The sequence below is a fragment of the Triplophysa dalaica genome, chromosome 5 (genome assembly GCF_015846415.1).
Source record: "Triplophysa dalaica isolate WHDGS20190420 chromosome 5, ASM1584641v1, whole genome shotgun sequence".
Lineage (NCBI taxonomy): Eukaryota > Metazoa > Chordata > Actinopteri > Cypriniformes > Nemacheilidae > Triplophysa > Triplophysa dalaica.
In genome coordinates, this window is record NC_079546.1 from 26,882,541 (window position 1) to 26,898,330 (window position 15,790).

The 15,790-nt window shown below is 37.0% G+C and overlaps 1 protein-coding gene across 5 annotated transcripts; it reads right to left on the bottom strand.

The window, feature by feature from the left end:
• Nucleotides 1–579: 579 nt before the first annotated feature.
• On the bottom strand, nucleotides 580–14,527 carry LOC130420671 (uncharacterized). 5 transcript variants are annotated; one of them, XM_056748149.1, is made up of 16 exons: nucleotides 14,076–14,527; nucleotides 13,015–13,131; nucleotides 11,633–11,774; nucleotides 11,300–11,513; nucleotides 11,164–11,223; nucleotides 10,692–10,751; nucleotides 10,320–10,379; nucleotides 9,948–10,007; nucleotides 9,364–9,423; nucleotides 8,993–9,052; nucleotides 8,622–8,681; nucleotides 8,105–8,159; nucleotides 7,719–7,784; nucleotides 7,455–7,562; nucleotides 2,569–2,643; nucleotides 580–1,184 (listed from the first exon to the last, which is right to left on the bottom strand). In XM_056748149.1, coding segments are annotated over exons 1-16 (1,440 nt in total). In that variant the 5' UTR covers nucleotides 14,077–14,527; the 3' UTR covers nucleotides 580–942. The 5 variants fall into 5 exon arrangements, with proteins under 5 accessions (XP_056604127.1, XP_056604132.1, XP_056604128.1 ...); XM_056748154.1 differs by lacking the exon at nucleotides 11,633–11,774 and having other exon boundaries at nucleotides 11,300–11,386; XM_056748150.1 differs by lacking the exon at nucleotides 10,692–10,751.
• Between the last annotated feature and the right edge of the window lie 1,263 nt (nucleotides 14,528–15,790).

Genomic DNA, 15,790 nt, shown 5'->3' on the forward strand with positions numbered 1-15,790 from the left:
TGCACCTGCAGATCTCACGTGGATTTTAAGAGCTTGTCATTTACAAGTAATAAGGTTACAGACAACGTGAGAGCATTACTAGTTTACTGTGACATATTTTTCAGCCCAAGCACAAATGATTTGAGAAGTTTAAAATTAAACTAACCTGCAGTGTTCGCCCCTGTTCATTAGCAAAACAAACAGCTTGCCGCAGCTAAACACAGACACACATAATGTATTAACATTCATACAGCTAAACTCCAAGTGTCCATCTGCACTTATATACAGTATATTTAACACTGGCTTTAAATGTTCTATTTAACCCATGACTGACTTAGATCCCTTCGCTATCATATGCATATGCTACTGTTATCCTCCAATATATACAGAACATTTAAGTAAATTCAGACTGTTAATAAATATTACTTTCAGCGGCAATTTTGTCTCAGTTCAGTCGTTAAAATGCATGTAGAGCAACAATGCAACTTATTTGCAACCATGACAATCATAAAATGCTCTATAAATAAAATAAAATTGAATATTTGATCAATTAAGTCTTTTGGAAGATGTAGATTAACAGGTTAAGGAAACATTCCATCATCAAATTAGTAGTAATTTATTATAATGTTGCAAGTGTTGAATCTTCAACAACATATTGTCAAATATTGTACATTGACAGGTACAAAACATTGCCTTTCAGGGACAGGAATGAAAAACATAACCCAACTTCATGAAACACCACAAATGTTAAAGTTAAAAAAACATCAACAGAGGTCTATAGTCCCTCAGATTAAACATATAAACTAAAATGATCAACACTACCAGCAGGAGAATAAAACATGTTTTCTTAAAATTTCTATTTTGAAACTAATAAATACATACATTTTTATCAAAAAAATTACAAGTTAAAAGAGTAGAACTAAAATGTGTCAAACAGATTATTAGCCCCTTGGACTACGAACATTAAAATTTCGACTTAATTTTCCACGTGTTTAAAATTTCGCCCTCGGTTCCGTACAAAATCACGTATATTTGGACGGACCGGTTTTGAAGGACCGGATGCTCGCACCTTTTGCAGACCTCACACTCCCTCATTGTTGCCAAGTGAGCTTTGCTGATGTGCATTTTGAAGTGTCTCATCACAGCGTTCACCTCAGGTTTCGTCCATGGTCTCCTTTTGGGCATCCGCCTTCCTCTGCTAGAGACTAGTAACAAACAAGATGATTAACTGCTAGCATTGCTGACTACAAACAGATCATATCTTTATTGATACGGTTTAAAAATCTTAGTAATAAAATGATCAGGTGTGCACGGTGTACACCATGATTATATAACATATGTGCTATAAAAAAAACTTGAAACTACAGTTGAATTGCAATGTGAGTCACTTTGGATAAAAGTGTCTGCCAAATGCATAAATGTAAATAAGGTTCAAAGCAGGGAATAATACAGGATCAGGATTTTTGCAGCAGATACGAGTAACGATTTTCTGTCATCATGATCGGCCAATACTTACACAGACTCCGATGGTTTAAGCTTTATATAACTGATATAAGATTTCTGCTCACTGTTTGCAGAATAAGTTGTAATTTGATAAATATTTTGATATAATCATATAAGGGCAATTAAAAGTTAACTTCCCCTTTTAAAAACATCCCTTTTTAAATATTGAAGTTCTTATTTTGGCCACATACTTGAATATAGTATAGTACCACTTGATAAAGCATTCCAGGGCACAGCTTTATGGCTGACTAACTGCCCTGATGAAGTAAGGTCTGCTACTTGAGGACTGGATTTTGGTGGCCTAACAAACAAATGAGCACAGTGTCATCAGATAAGGCTGCTAAATCAACTGCCATAAACCCCTTACATGGCAGGATGGAAGACCTCAGTCTCTTCAAACCCCCTCTAATCTAGCCTTAAATTCAGGCCAGGGTGTTGTCAGTCTATGGCGCTCAATATTGAGAGCATATGCATTCGATTTTTATGTAAATGTGGGGGCAGACACCAGTGTTCTGACTGGCAACCTGGAAGCGCAACTGTGTTTACAAGCAGACAAAAGCTGTATTTATGCAAGTGCTTCATGAACGTGCACCATAGACTGACAAAACAGAGGAGAATATATTGATTAAAGTTAGTATTGTGTTTTGTTTTTCACTCAAAGTATTCTCATTACTTCAGAAAAATTCAGTTGAGCCTGAGTGGATGGAGTAATTTAACAATGTCTTTAGTACTTTGCTGGACCTTGACAACAACTATAATCATTATGTCTATGAGGAGGCTAGGAAATCTATTTGATGTCACCTGCGAGGTCTTTAGACACGTTGAACGTCATGATAAAAGTCTTTGTTCAATGTTTCTTTCTGTCATGAGCCGGGTTTGATTTTCTTTCACATCATTTCTCTCTTCATTATTGATACTAAGCTCATCTGTTCGCTAGGGCTGTCAGCAATCTTGCGCTACACATCTTGCAGTTTAATTGTAAACTTAATTGTGTATAATTGTGAAGTATACTTTACTTGTATGAAGTAATATTTTGTGCTGTTATCACAAAAATACATTTGTTGCGTTGCAAACATTTTATCATACCATCGTTTTCAGAGATTTGTCTGTCAGCTTTTAGTCCTTCTGATGTGTTTGGACATGGCCTGCTTTCCAAAAGCCCTGTTGACATAGATATGGAAATAATTATTTTACAATGTATTGCTTGCATATTATGCACTTTTATTCATAAACTATAGGGTAGGACAGTAATTGTAAGTTAAATTGCAACTACACTCCTAGATATATATATAGGTTGACCACCTGAGCCATTACTTCGGACGCGTCCTTGCCAGGATTCGAATGCGTCTTCCGGTAGTGGAATTGTCCATCACATACGTCATCGTGGTTTATTATTTCAGGTTTTATTTTATAAAGGCAGCTGTTTTATTTCAAGGTAAGAATGATTACAATGAACTACAATGATAACACGTCTTAAGTTATGTTAAAACCAGGTATCTCACTAGGTGAGTATAGCAAGTTTAGAGTCTATAATCTTAGATGAGATCAGATGCTGACAGAGTGTTTGGTGACTTTATACGGGTGCTGATGGGTGAGAAGATGAGTGACAGATGATTAAAACTAATGAGTGTTAGCTGGAGGAGGTGTGATAAGAGAGACTGATGTCTCCGTCACAGTGCCACGCCCACAGCCTGTTCCTAGGGGCAGTGCCGTCGCAGTGGTCTGTCGTTGTCAAATTGTGCGGGTTGACTGGGATGCTTGTAGTAGAAGGTGTTGAGAAGAGCGGGATCCTGTATGTTATCACTCAGGGCCCAAGAGCGTTTCACTAGTCTGTAGCCCTCCCAGTCGACCAAATTCTCCACTTTAGAGTACACACCATACCCGGGAAATGAACAGGAGTCCACGATCTGAGACGATGTCCTCGGGATACCAGAGCACTGGTATAGAGGGAGTAGGAGATGATTCCGTTGCTGTGGGAAGGCCTTTGAGACGGACTAGGTGGCATGACATGGAAACCATGACCCAGCCAGCTTGGCTTCTTTGAGGTATCACAAGCTATTGTGTTCTGTGTAGATGATAAACGAATGTTGAGCACCCTCCGGCAAATGCATCCATTCTTTCAATGATAGCTTCATGGCAAACAGTTTAGTTTCCTTTCCACCGGGGTGAATTTATGAGAGCAGAAGGCACATGGATGGAGTACTGGTTGATCTTACTGCCGCTACGATATCACCCCTCCTACCCACGAAGAGGAGGCGTCTACCTCGACGATGATGGTCTGAAATTGATCAGGGTGCCTGAGGAGAACTTTTTCTTCAGATGTTTGAAGGTATCAATGGCCAAGGGAGACCTGGGGCCTCGTTATCAACAGTGTGTAGAAAATGTTCTATATGTTCTTTGTGTCTAAGAACCAAAAAAAAAAGTATTTATCAAACGTGCGTTCACAGTTCTTATAGACGCGTAGCCTTTATTGATAAATCCCACATGTTCATAAAGCCCATGGTCTATGTTCACGGTCATTTTCATTCGGAATACCTCCCATAATCAATATATGGTGATGAAACCTAGGTTTGTTTGGGAGGAGTTATGTGAGGGGTATGATGACGGAGCTGTAGATCTTGATGAAGTGGCGATAAAAGTTGACGAAGCCCATGAAGCGTAGAAGATCTATGAATGGAGTGGATGTTTGCCAGTTGGGTACAGCTGCCACCTTCCCACCTTGTCCATGGAAATGTCATTTTGGAGATGTTTTAACAGAGTTTTGAGGATTTTTCTGCCTTGAGGTAGAGGTGGTGCTATCAAAGACGTTCAAGGACCTCTGCAACATGGTGCTGGTGATCGTCAGGGTTCAAAGAATAAATCATCTATAAACACAAGTACAGTTGAGTGCAAAAAGCCTCTACCGCTTGCATTAAGCACAGTTGCATAAACCAGTCCATAAGGCATTATAATGTATGCATCATGACCGGTAAGGGTCAAAAAAGCTAATTTCCACTCGTCACCTTTTCTTATCCACACCAGATTGTAGGTGCTGCAGAAGTCAAACTTGGTAAAGATGCACACACCTCTCAACTATTCGACTCCTGCCAGGATGAGGGGATGAGGATAGCAAAACGTTGCTGTTATCTTGTTGACTGCTCAATAATCTATACAGGGTCTTAAACCCTATCCTTCTTGGCCACGAAGAAGAAGCAGGTTGAGGCAGCATGTGACAGAGAGGGACAGATGAATCCCTGAGGCCTTCGGCAAATCACTCCTCCGAGGTTTTCTTAATAGGGATGGAGAGAGCATAAATTTATCCATGGGACACCGGCAAACCCTCCTTGAGGTCTATCGTACAAGGTACCTGGGTGGCCCAAGCAGGATAGATGAAATAGGCTTTAAGATTTAGTATAGAAATAGGTTTTAAGATGGGCACTTCTATCGACTTGAAGTACAATTTGACACAAAAAGGTTGAGTTGGTGTGGATCCTTTAAGGTGTGGATCATGACGATAGATGGAAGTAATACTTTGTAAATGGTTATATGATGTATAAGACTCAACTTGATATGACTAGATTGTGAACGCAGGGCTGGTGAATCCAGGAGTGAAGAGGGTAACTGGCATAGACAAACACATTCAGAGGAAGTAGGAAGACAAGCAAACTGAAGACTTTCAACGAGAGATAATTCAGGTAGATTTAGATTAGATTAGATTCAACTTTATTGTCATTACACATATACAAGTACAGTGTAACGAAATGTAGTAAGTCACTAGGTGAGTATACCTGGTTTAGAGTATGTATTCGTAGACAAGATCAGACACGGTTCCCTTTCTGTCAGTCTCGATGTTGTGTGGAGACTGATGTTAAGAATTTGGAGTGGAGCATAAGGTGTCGGTGGCTGTGTTAGTCTCCAGGGAAGAAAAGATAAAGGGAAGAGAGGATTCGACAGCAGAAGAGAAGGTGCTCGTAGAGAAAGAGAAAAGATTACATCTGAAAGAAACTGGTTGTTGCTGTGATGCATGTGGGAAGGTGTATGTTGATGGAGATGAAAGAAAAGTGGTCAGAGAAGTGCAAAGTTTGATGTTTTCTATTGCAATTTTATCGACAATTACATGACATTTATGCAAAGAGTCAGTTTTTGCAGTGTTGGCCCTTCTTTTTCAGGACCTCTGCAATTCGACTGGGCATGCTCTCAATCAACTTCTGGGCCAAATCCTGACTGATAGCAGCCCATTCTTTCATAATAACTTCTTGGAGTTTGTCAGAATTAGTGGGGTTTTTTTGTCGACCTGCCTCTTGAGGATTGACCACAAGTTCTCAATGGGATTAAGATCTGGGGAGTTCCCAGGCCATGGACCCAAAATTTCAACATTCTGGTCCCCGAGCCACTTAGTTATCACTTTTGCCTTATGGCACGGTGCTCCATCGTGCTGGAAAAATGCATTGTTCTTTACCAAACTGTTGTTGGATGGTTCGAAGAAGTTGCTGTTGGAGGGTGTTTTGGTACCATTCTTTATTCATGGATGTGTTTTTGGGCAGAATTGTGAGAGAGCCCACTGCCTTGGATGAGAAGCAACCCCACACATGAATGGTGTTAGGATGCTTTACTGTTGGCATGACACAGGACTGATGGTAGCGCTCACCTTTTCTTCTCCGGACAAGCCTTTTTCCAGATGCCCCAAACAATCGGAAAGGGGCTTCATCTGAGAATATGACTTTGCCCCAGTCCTCAGCAGTCCATTCACTATACTTTCTGCAGAAGATCAATCTCTCCCCGATGTTTTATTTGGAGAGAAGTGGCTGCTTTGCTGCCCTTCTTGACACCAGGCCATCTTCCAAAAGTCTTCGCCTCACTGTGCGTGCAGATGCGCTCACACCAGCCTGCTGCCATTCCTGAGCAAGCTCTGCACTGGTGGCACTCCGATCCCACAGCTGAATCCTCTTTAGGAGACGATCCTGGCGCTTGCTGGACTTTCTTGGACGCCCTGAAGCCTTCTTTACAAGAATTGAACCTCTTTCCTTGAAGTTCTTGATGAACCTATAAATTGTTGATTTAGGTGCAATCTTAGTAGCCACAATATCCTTGCCTGTGAAGCCATTTTTATGCAACGCAATGATGGCTGCACGCGTTTCTTTGCAGGTCACCATGGTTAACAATGGAAGAACAATGATTAGAAGCATCACCCTCCTTTTAACATGTCAAGTCTGCCATTCTAACCCAATCAGCCTGACATAATGATCTCCAGCCTTGTGCTTGTCAACATTCTCACCTGAGTTAACAAGATGATTACTGAAATGATCTCAGCAGGTCCTTTAATGACAGCAATGAAATGCAGTGGAAAGGTTTTTTGGGATTAAGTTAATTTTCATGGCAAAGAAGGACTATGCAATTCATCTGATCACTCTTCATAACATTCTGGAGTATATGCAAATTGCTATTATAGAAACTTAAGCAGCAACTTGTGTGTATGTGTATAAAAATGTGTATAAAGTCCTATGAAAAATGGACTTCTGCTAACGGTTCAGGTTCTTTTCATAAAAAAAATCGGTTTTGGATGGGAACCTGTTCTAGTTTTCAGGCCATTCAGAACATCTACTAGCCAAAACTAAAAAATTGTTGCAAGTCACAAGACATAATTCTCCATGAATTATCTTATAAACATGTACTTGGTTATAATTTCCAAATATAGCTTTCAATTTGAATGTTTTATGGAAAATATTATGAACATTAGCAGGTGCCAGTTTATAAAGTGCACATTTCCTACATTGACCTCAGTTTAAAAAAGCATATTTTGTTCTGACATGCGTCAATGGGCTATTGATATTGTACCCTAGAGTGTAGAGAATGGGTTGAAAAGTGCCTTCTCTTCTACAAGAGCTTTGGTGGAGCATTAACCTGTCACAGAAAAGCGGTTTTGCACCACGCCATACCACGTATTGCACAGAAATAAATATATTCATTGAATCACAAGATAATTTTATACCAACCTTTACATTTCAGCCCCCACCACTTCAGTGGGGAAACCGGTCCAGAGCAAACAGAACATTTTTCAAGCGAAATCATCTCCTCTTTGACAAGTTGATGTGCTTTGCAAACTAAAGAAATAAATGCAAATAAAACGATTTTGAAAATTAATTTCATCCAGTTATTAAATTGAACAGAATCAACACTGAACTGAGCTAAGACTATTAGACTTTACAGGGCCGTTGAATGCTTGAATATGAATGGTAGATGGGTCAGTTGATTTTTACCTCTGGCTGTCTCTCTCCTTCTCACTCCAATGTTCTTCTCTTTTCTCTTTCTCTTTCTTCCTCTTTCTTTTAATCAAACATTGTAATTAAAGAGAAATAATTAGATTGTGTTAATAAGTGGTAGGTACACTTACATTAGTTTTATTGGTGTAACACATATAGACCTAGGATAGCATTAACATTTTTGAGTGAACTATTCCTTCAACTATTTGAAGTACTGGCCAATTGAAGGTGAAAGCTTTTGGTGTTCTTTGGCAGATTCATGTATCTGATTAAAAACTAAATAAATTAGGAGAATAGAAAATATGAAAATAAATGAGTCTAAATATGCAAACTATAATTTACTGTGAAAATACTAAATTTCTTACATTAAAAAATTGTCCTACCATCATCACCGCTGCCTGGTCTTGTGGATTCCTGCTGGGATCCAACGGTTATGTCCTGAGTACAAGAAAAAACATGAACAAACCGATGATTATTATTTTGTGTCTTTCTTTCAGTTACATTTTAATGCATATTTTTGCTCCAAAGTAAAATAAAATGTAATAAAACAAAACAACTAATCAACAACTAATGACAATTAATCAGCCAGTAATAAAATAGACACAAATCATCATGAACAATTGTAAATGTAATGAACCAAATCACTCTTCTGAATTCAAATTATGAGAAAACACACAAGTGTTGTAAAGCAACAGTCTACTGCTTAGTAACATACAAAGACATTTTGTGTCCTCATAAACCAAATCATGTCCTCATAACCCATGAGAAAACACAAACAAGTGTTATAAAGCAAAAGTCTACTGCTAAGTACTATTTAGTAGCAATAAGAGAACAATTTAAATAAGAGCAATTTAGTTTGACGCTCATTCGGTTAAAAAAATGACAAAACTATAAACAAACCTCTGTAGGAGACCTGATGTCACATGCCGTCATGGCTGGACCGACAGGCTCATGAAGGTGCTGAAAAACAAAAAAAGAGAAAGAAGGAATAATAAGACATTCAGCTGTGTGCTCAAAGCCTTAATAACTCTTCTGAAACCAAATTATGGGAAAATATACAGAGGTGTTATAAAGCAAAAACCTACTGCTAAGTCAAATACAAAGACATTTTGTGTCCTCATAAACCAAATCATGTCCTCATAACCCATGAGAAAACACACACAAGTGTTATAAAGCAATAACCTAGTGCTAAGTCCCATTTAGTAGCAATAAGAGAACTCAATTTAGTTTGACGCTCATTCGGTTAAAAAATGACAAAGCTATAAACAAACCTTTGTAGGAGATGTGATGTCACATGCCCTCATGGCTGGAGCGACAGGCTCATGAAGGTGCTGAAAGAAAAAAAAAGAGAAAGAAGAAATAATGAGACATTCAGCTGTGTAGTCAAAGCCTTAATAACTCTTCTGAAACCAAATTATGAGAAAACAAACACAAGTGTTTAAAAGCAAAAGTCTACTGCTAAGTAACATTCACAGGCATTTGTGTCTTCATGAACCAAATCATATCCTCATAAATTATGAGAAAACACACACAAGTGTTATAAAGCAATAGTCTACTGCTAAGTCCCATTTACTAGCAATAAGAGAACTCAATTAAGTTTGATGCTCATTTGGTGCAAAAAATGACAAAACTATAAACAAACCTTTGTAGGAGATGTGATGTCACATGCCCTCATGGCTGGAGCGACAGGCTCATTAAGGTGCTGAAAGACAAACAAAGAGAATGAAGTAATAATGAGACATTCAGCTGTGTGCTCAAAGCCTTAATAACTCTTCTGAAACCAAATTATGGGAAAATATACACAAGTGTTATAAATCAAAAACCTACTGCTAAGTCAAATACAAAGACATTTTGTGTCCTCATAAACCAAATCATGTCCTCATAACCCATGAGAAAACACACACAAGTGTTATAAAGCAATAGTCTACTGCCAACTCACATGTTAAGTAATTTTGTGTCCTCATGAACCAAATCAAATCCTCATAAATTATGGGAAAACACACAACTGTGAAAAAGCAATAGTCTACTGCGAAGTCACATACAAAGACATTTTGTGTTCTCATTAAGTAAATTGTGTCCTCTTAACCCATGAGAATACACACACAAGTGTTATAAAGCAAAAGTCTACTGCTAAGTACTATTTAGTAGCAATAAGAGAACAATTTAAATAAGAGCAATTTAGTTTGACGCTCATTCGGTTAAAAAATGACAAAACTATAAACAAACCTCTGTAGGAGACATGATGTCACATGCCGTCATGGCTGGACCGACAGGCTCATGAAGGTGCTGAAAGACAAACAAAGAGAAAGAAGAAATAATGAGACGTTCAGCTGTATAGTCAAAGCCTTAATAACTCTTCTGAAACCAAATTATGGGAAAATATACACAGGTGTTATAAACCAAAAACCTACTGCTAAGTCAAATACAAAGACATTTTGTGTCCTCATAAACCAAATCATGTCCTCTTAACCCATGAGAAAACACACACAAGTGTTATAAAGCAATAGTCTACTGCTAAGTCCCATTTACTAGCAATAAGAGAACTCAATTTAGTTTGATGCTCATTTGGTGCAAAAAATGACAAAACTATAAACAAACCTTTGTAGGAGATGTGATGTCACATGCCCTCATGGCTGGAGCGACAGGCTCATGAAGGTGCTGAAAGACAAACAAAGAGAAAGAAGGAATAATAAGACATTCAGCTGTGTAGTCAAAGCCTTAATAACTCTTCTGAAACCAAATTATGGGAAAATATACACAAGTGTTATAAAGCAAAAACCTACTGCTAAGTCAAATACAAAGACATTTTGTGTCCTCATAAACCAAATCATGTCCTCATAACCCACGAGAAAACACACACAAGTGTTATAAAGCAATAACCTAGTGCTAAGTCCCATTTGATAGCAATAAAAGAACTCAATTTAGTTTGACGCTCATTCGGTTAAAAAAATGACAAAACTATAAACAAACCTCTGTAGGAGACCTGATGTCACATGCAGTCATGGCTGGACCGACAGGCTCATGAAGGTGCTGAAAGACAAACAAAGAGAATGAAGTAATAATAAGACATTCAGCTGTGTAGTCAAAGCCTTAATAACTCTTCTGAAACCAAATTATGAGAAAATATACACAAGTGTTATAAAGCAAAAACCTACTGCTAAGTCAAATACAAAGACATTTTGTGTCCTCATAAACCAAATCATGTCCTCATAACCCATGAGAAAACACACACATGTTAAAAAGCAATAGTCTACTGCCAAGTCACATTTAAAGACATTTTGTGTCCTCATAAACTAAATTGTGTCCTCTTAACCCATCAGAAAACACACACAAGTGTTATAAAGCAAAAGTCTACTGCTAAGTCCTATTTAGTAGCAATAAGAGAACTCAATTTAGTTTGACGCTCATTCGGTTAAAAAAAATGACAAAACTATAAACAAACCTCTGTAGGAGACCTGATGTCACATGCTGTCATGGTTGGAGCAACGGGCTCATGAAGGTGCTGAGAGACAGAAGCAAAGCTGAAGTAATAAGATTATATTAGTAAATTACTTTATTTAAATTAAAATATACTCTACCTTGTAATGTTCCTGTCCATGGCGAGAACGCCATGGCAAGTTATGTCCTCCATAATCGTATAATATTTCTTCACCTGCATCGATGTCCTTGATTGCAAACAAACATAGATGTGGCTTTCCATCAACATCTAGAATTTTCCTCATTTTTGCATTTGGCTTCTCATCATCGTTAACAAGTCGACCGAGTGAGCCATTATCATAAGAGGCATCAATGCTATAGGGAAAAAACATTGACAACCGAGTGTTAAATTGGTTTCAGTGTAAAGAAATACGTTTAAAAAAATGCATCATGATGCAGAAGTGTTAACATACAGTTAAATTCAGGCTACTTACCAGTAGTTATGCCCTAGGTGGTTAAAAAAGTATGCATATTCATTTAATATGTCTTCAAAATCCCCTTTCTCAATTAAAGTTCCTCTGTATTCAAGAATGAAGGAACCTTTTACAATAAGGGTATTTGCAAATACTCCCCGACCTGAATGACAAAAAACAACAGGCAACAGTTAAACATTTTTATTAAAAATATATATTTATTAAAGTATTTTTTTATTTAAAAAAAAAAATCTGAAATTATGTTTTAATAATAAATATTTGTATTAACTTATTTATTATGTTTTAATAATAAATATTTGTATTAACTTATTTATTATTAATTCAAGTAATTTTTATGGTGTGAAATTGAGCATCTCTCTGTTTGATTGTTGTTCAAGTATATTCATTCTTATTATTATAGGGCAATAGCACATGTGCCACGATGATTAGACTACGTATAGTCTGTCAGTTCAAATCAGATTTTTGTGCATAATCAGTTTCTAGCTACATTCACATGTGGTTTAAAATCCTTTCAAATTGCATTTCTGGAAATCAGTTTCAGTCCGAAAAAGATAGATTGAGTTTGAGTTTCTTTTGGCTAACGTTACGTTCTTGCTCCACGTGAAACAACACATTTAAACGTAAACATGTCAGATGTCAATGCATATATTGTTGTCGGTCTGCTGGATTACTGAAAAGAGCCCCGTATTCCAGCCTCATACGCTTCAGCAGCAGTTTCATTAGACATAGTAATCCAGCGCATCGGCTACACGTCATGATTTTGTTAGAAAAATGTACATTGTTCAACTCTATACAATGTTGTTCTGACTGATCACCGTATGACTTCACCATTCTACGAGAGCGACAAAGCAGTGTGCTGTGGAATCCTTCTCACGGTACTGCGATGTCATACACCGGTCGGTTTGCACAGCCGTGCATAAAGTTTAACTCTACCTTGTCAATATAATGCCATTGTCATAGAAACCAAATCAGATACTGCAAAAAAACGAGTCACTGGATCTGAACAATTGCTGTACACAGTTTGGACAATCAATCATTTAAATTAGATTCCAATCTTCTATGCCCAAAAATCTGATTTGCGGTGACAGTCTGAACTAAGCTTAAATTCTACAGAAGAGTGCAAACTAACTATAAATGGGGTTGATTTCATTTGCTAACATGAAAAAACTATAATTGTACAATATTCCATAACAATTGTTAATAAATGCTTGTTGTTTCTAATTGTAATTTCATGTATACCTTGAAGTAGCATTTGACCCTGACAGTTAGTTTAACTACATTAAATCCCTGGTGAATGGTCAGGAATATGGACTGAAAAAAAATCTTTAAAAAATATAGTAGAATTTAACTAATCAAGATAAGGTTTACAAAAAAACACTCACCTTTGGCGGGATTAATGTATCGCTCTGATATTATGTTTTTGTCTTTCCCCATTTTCACATGGTGTATGGCATCTTTGAGAGGATTTAATCCTCTGCCACGTCTCATCATTCGACTCACTACAAAATACAATGCAAAGTCAATCTTAATAAACAGTATTATATTAATAACATGCTTAAGTTGTTTGTTGTTTGAAATACACTCCCTTTTAAACTCGTAGTTATTGAATGTTGAACTATTTTATCATTACAATTACATAAACCGCTCTACGAAATGTCCTACGTTATAAATCCCATATCAACCAGTTTAATTATAGATGAATAGACACGAAATAGCTTTTCATTATATCACATAAGCGATATATAATTACATAAATCACATTAAACATTTTTCACTCTTGAACTGACCAACGTGTGTGAATCAAGGTCGCTATGGGAGCGAGCAGCATCACGTGTTACAGAACGCATTAACCAGCAGTAACCAGCTAAACCTTCAAGCCGTCCCGTTACGATTATTTTAAATCACGCGACCAAGAGACATTTTGTGGACTTTATGCTTATTCTCTACAGTGTTTTATATTTGAACTTCGATAAATAATTAAATAAAAGTATATCGTATGAGTGTTTAGACGATCTGACATATTAGCAGTTTGCTCCGCACAAGGGGACGACACCACTTTTCCTTACATTTCTGAATAATTACCTTCATCTTTCTTAATAATTACATTCGATATCAACTTACTTTTCTACATCACATTTATGTAACATTAGAAGTTGATTCTAGAAGCTGCGGCATCTGAAGCTGCAGCTTCTCATAGGGCATCAATACAGTTTTATATTACATTAAAACAAATCACATTAAATAAATATTTGACATCTGAAATTAACATCGACAAATGGCGCCAGTTGTACATAACTAACTCGAAATACCAACAAGGACAGGAGAAGGTCGATTTAAGTCGATTAAAATAAGAATAAAAATATGACGACACTCTTTTACATCCACTAAGGGGATAAGCCACGAATTTCTAACATGTAAAAATATAAAGATATTAAGGACTTACTTCTCTTCGAAGACTCCGATGTTCACTCCGGTGCGGCGACTCTTCATTTGGGCAGCCAACGCGCGAACTGCGTAGCTGGTAACTTCCGCCAAACGCTTATGGCGCGAATGTGTGTGTAATTTGGCGCCAGGTGTATAACTTTGCAATACCAAATCCCTCCTACAGGGGCACTGTTTTAAGTTTACGCAGACACATCATGGTTTAAAAGACCATATTTATAAAGCTACTAAAAAGGGTAGGTAGTGTAATAGAAGTAAAATAGTAACACTAATCAATAAACTACTGCATTTAGTAATCATAAACACATTAATAACAATTTTATTAATTATTTGTTAATAATTATGACAATTTAAATTTCCAGAATTAAGAGACCACTAAAAATGGCCTCATAAACCGATTGGTCTCATAATGCTGGTATGTAAACCTGAAAATTGGTTTCATAAACCACATATGCCAACACACACGCGCACACACACGCATACACACACACTTCATTGTATATATTGATGATTGATGAGTAAAATCTCTAAACTGCTTCTGTATTTTATGAGACAGAAACAGAAAGTAAACGGACATCTGAATACTGTCTATCTGAAGTTCATATAACGGGTGATCACTGTGCCATATGAACATTAATGTTTCGTATTATACTTGGTGTATCATATCACAATATAAACACATGAAAATAAAAAAATAAATTATACTCATTTTTAATAAATCTGTTTGGACAGTAATGCACACCCTTATTATATATAAAAAGATATAGAAATGCATTATTATATATTTTTTTGTCAACTAAGCATTATTATTATTCAACAAGCAAATGTGATGTTACAGGGTGAAACACCTTTGTGGTTGTTCAAAATACTACTTCAACATGATTTTTATTTAATTCATAGAGTGAAGAAGCAGTGTTTCATTTCAGTTTATTTTTATAAAATGCGACTAGACTGTTTAAATAACCCACTGTACCTGATAATAAGATTTTGTCAACCTCTACTTCTGCGTAAATAGTTTCTCATTCTTACTTTCTCTTGAAGTGGAAGTGAAACACACCTACAGTATCCCTATACACTTATACACCAGCCTAGACAGTGTCACGCCCTGGTGCTGGGACCTCTGTTTACCACCTGAGGGCGCCATTACACTATGTTCTGTCTGTATTTTGTTAGGACATGGAAAAATGTCAAACTTCATACTTCATGGCCGCTGCACAACAGCTCCTGATAGATTTCTATGAAGAGGTGAAAGAAACCATAAGAAAAAATGCAATACCAATGCCATAATTCAAGAAAGCCTGGCAGACAATAGCGGACCGACTTAATGCCCAAGAAGTCAAAGGATATGAAGTCAATGATGTGGTGCTAATAGAAAATATGTGAAACAGGACCCAGATATCTCCTAAGCAGCCTGGTAACAATGTGAGTATTTGCCAAAGTAAATCTACATTTTGCACAAATCCTGCTGTGCTATTTGACATTTCTTTAAGTCTTGTCTGTTCAAACATATTCATTCTTTCCTCAATTATGATAAACATGCTCCATAAATAAATTTCCACTAAGTCCATAGAACATGTTGTTTATGGTCATGAATATTGGTCTAATAAGGCCTTGTCTTGTCTAAATTGACCAAGCATTGACCAATCTCATCATTCACTAATACTTAAATTAAAATTCATCTTTTGCCATGTAAGAGACCGTCATTAAGTTGAGTTT

Bases quoted from the DNA above. Each gene is read 5' to 3' on its own strand.
- LOC130420671 (XM_056748149.1), bottom strand. The intron at 10,008-10,319 runs GTTTGTTTATAG...TTTGTCTTTCAG, and splicing joins ACATCACATCTCCTACAAAG to CACCTTCATGAGCCTGTCGG. The intron at 9,053-9,363 runs GTTTGTTTATAG...TTTTTCTTTCAG, and splicing joins ACATCACATCTCCTACAAAG to CACCTTCATGAGCCTGTCGC.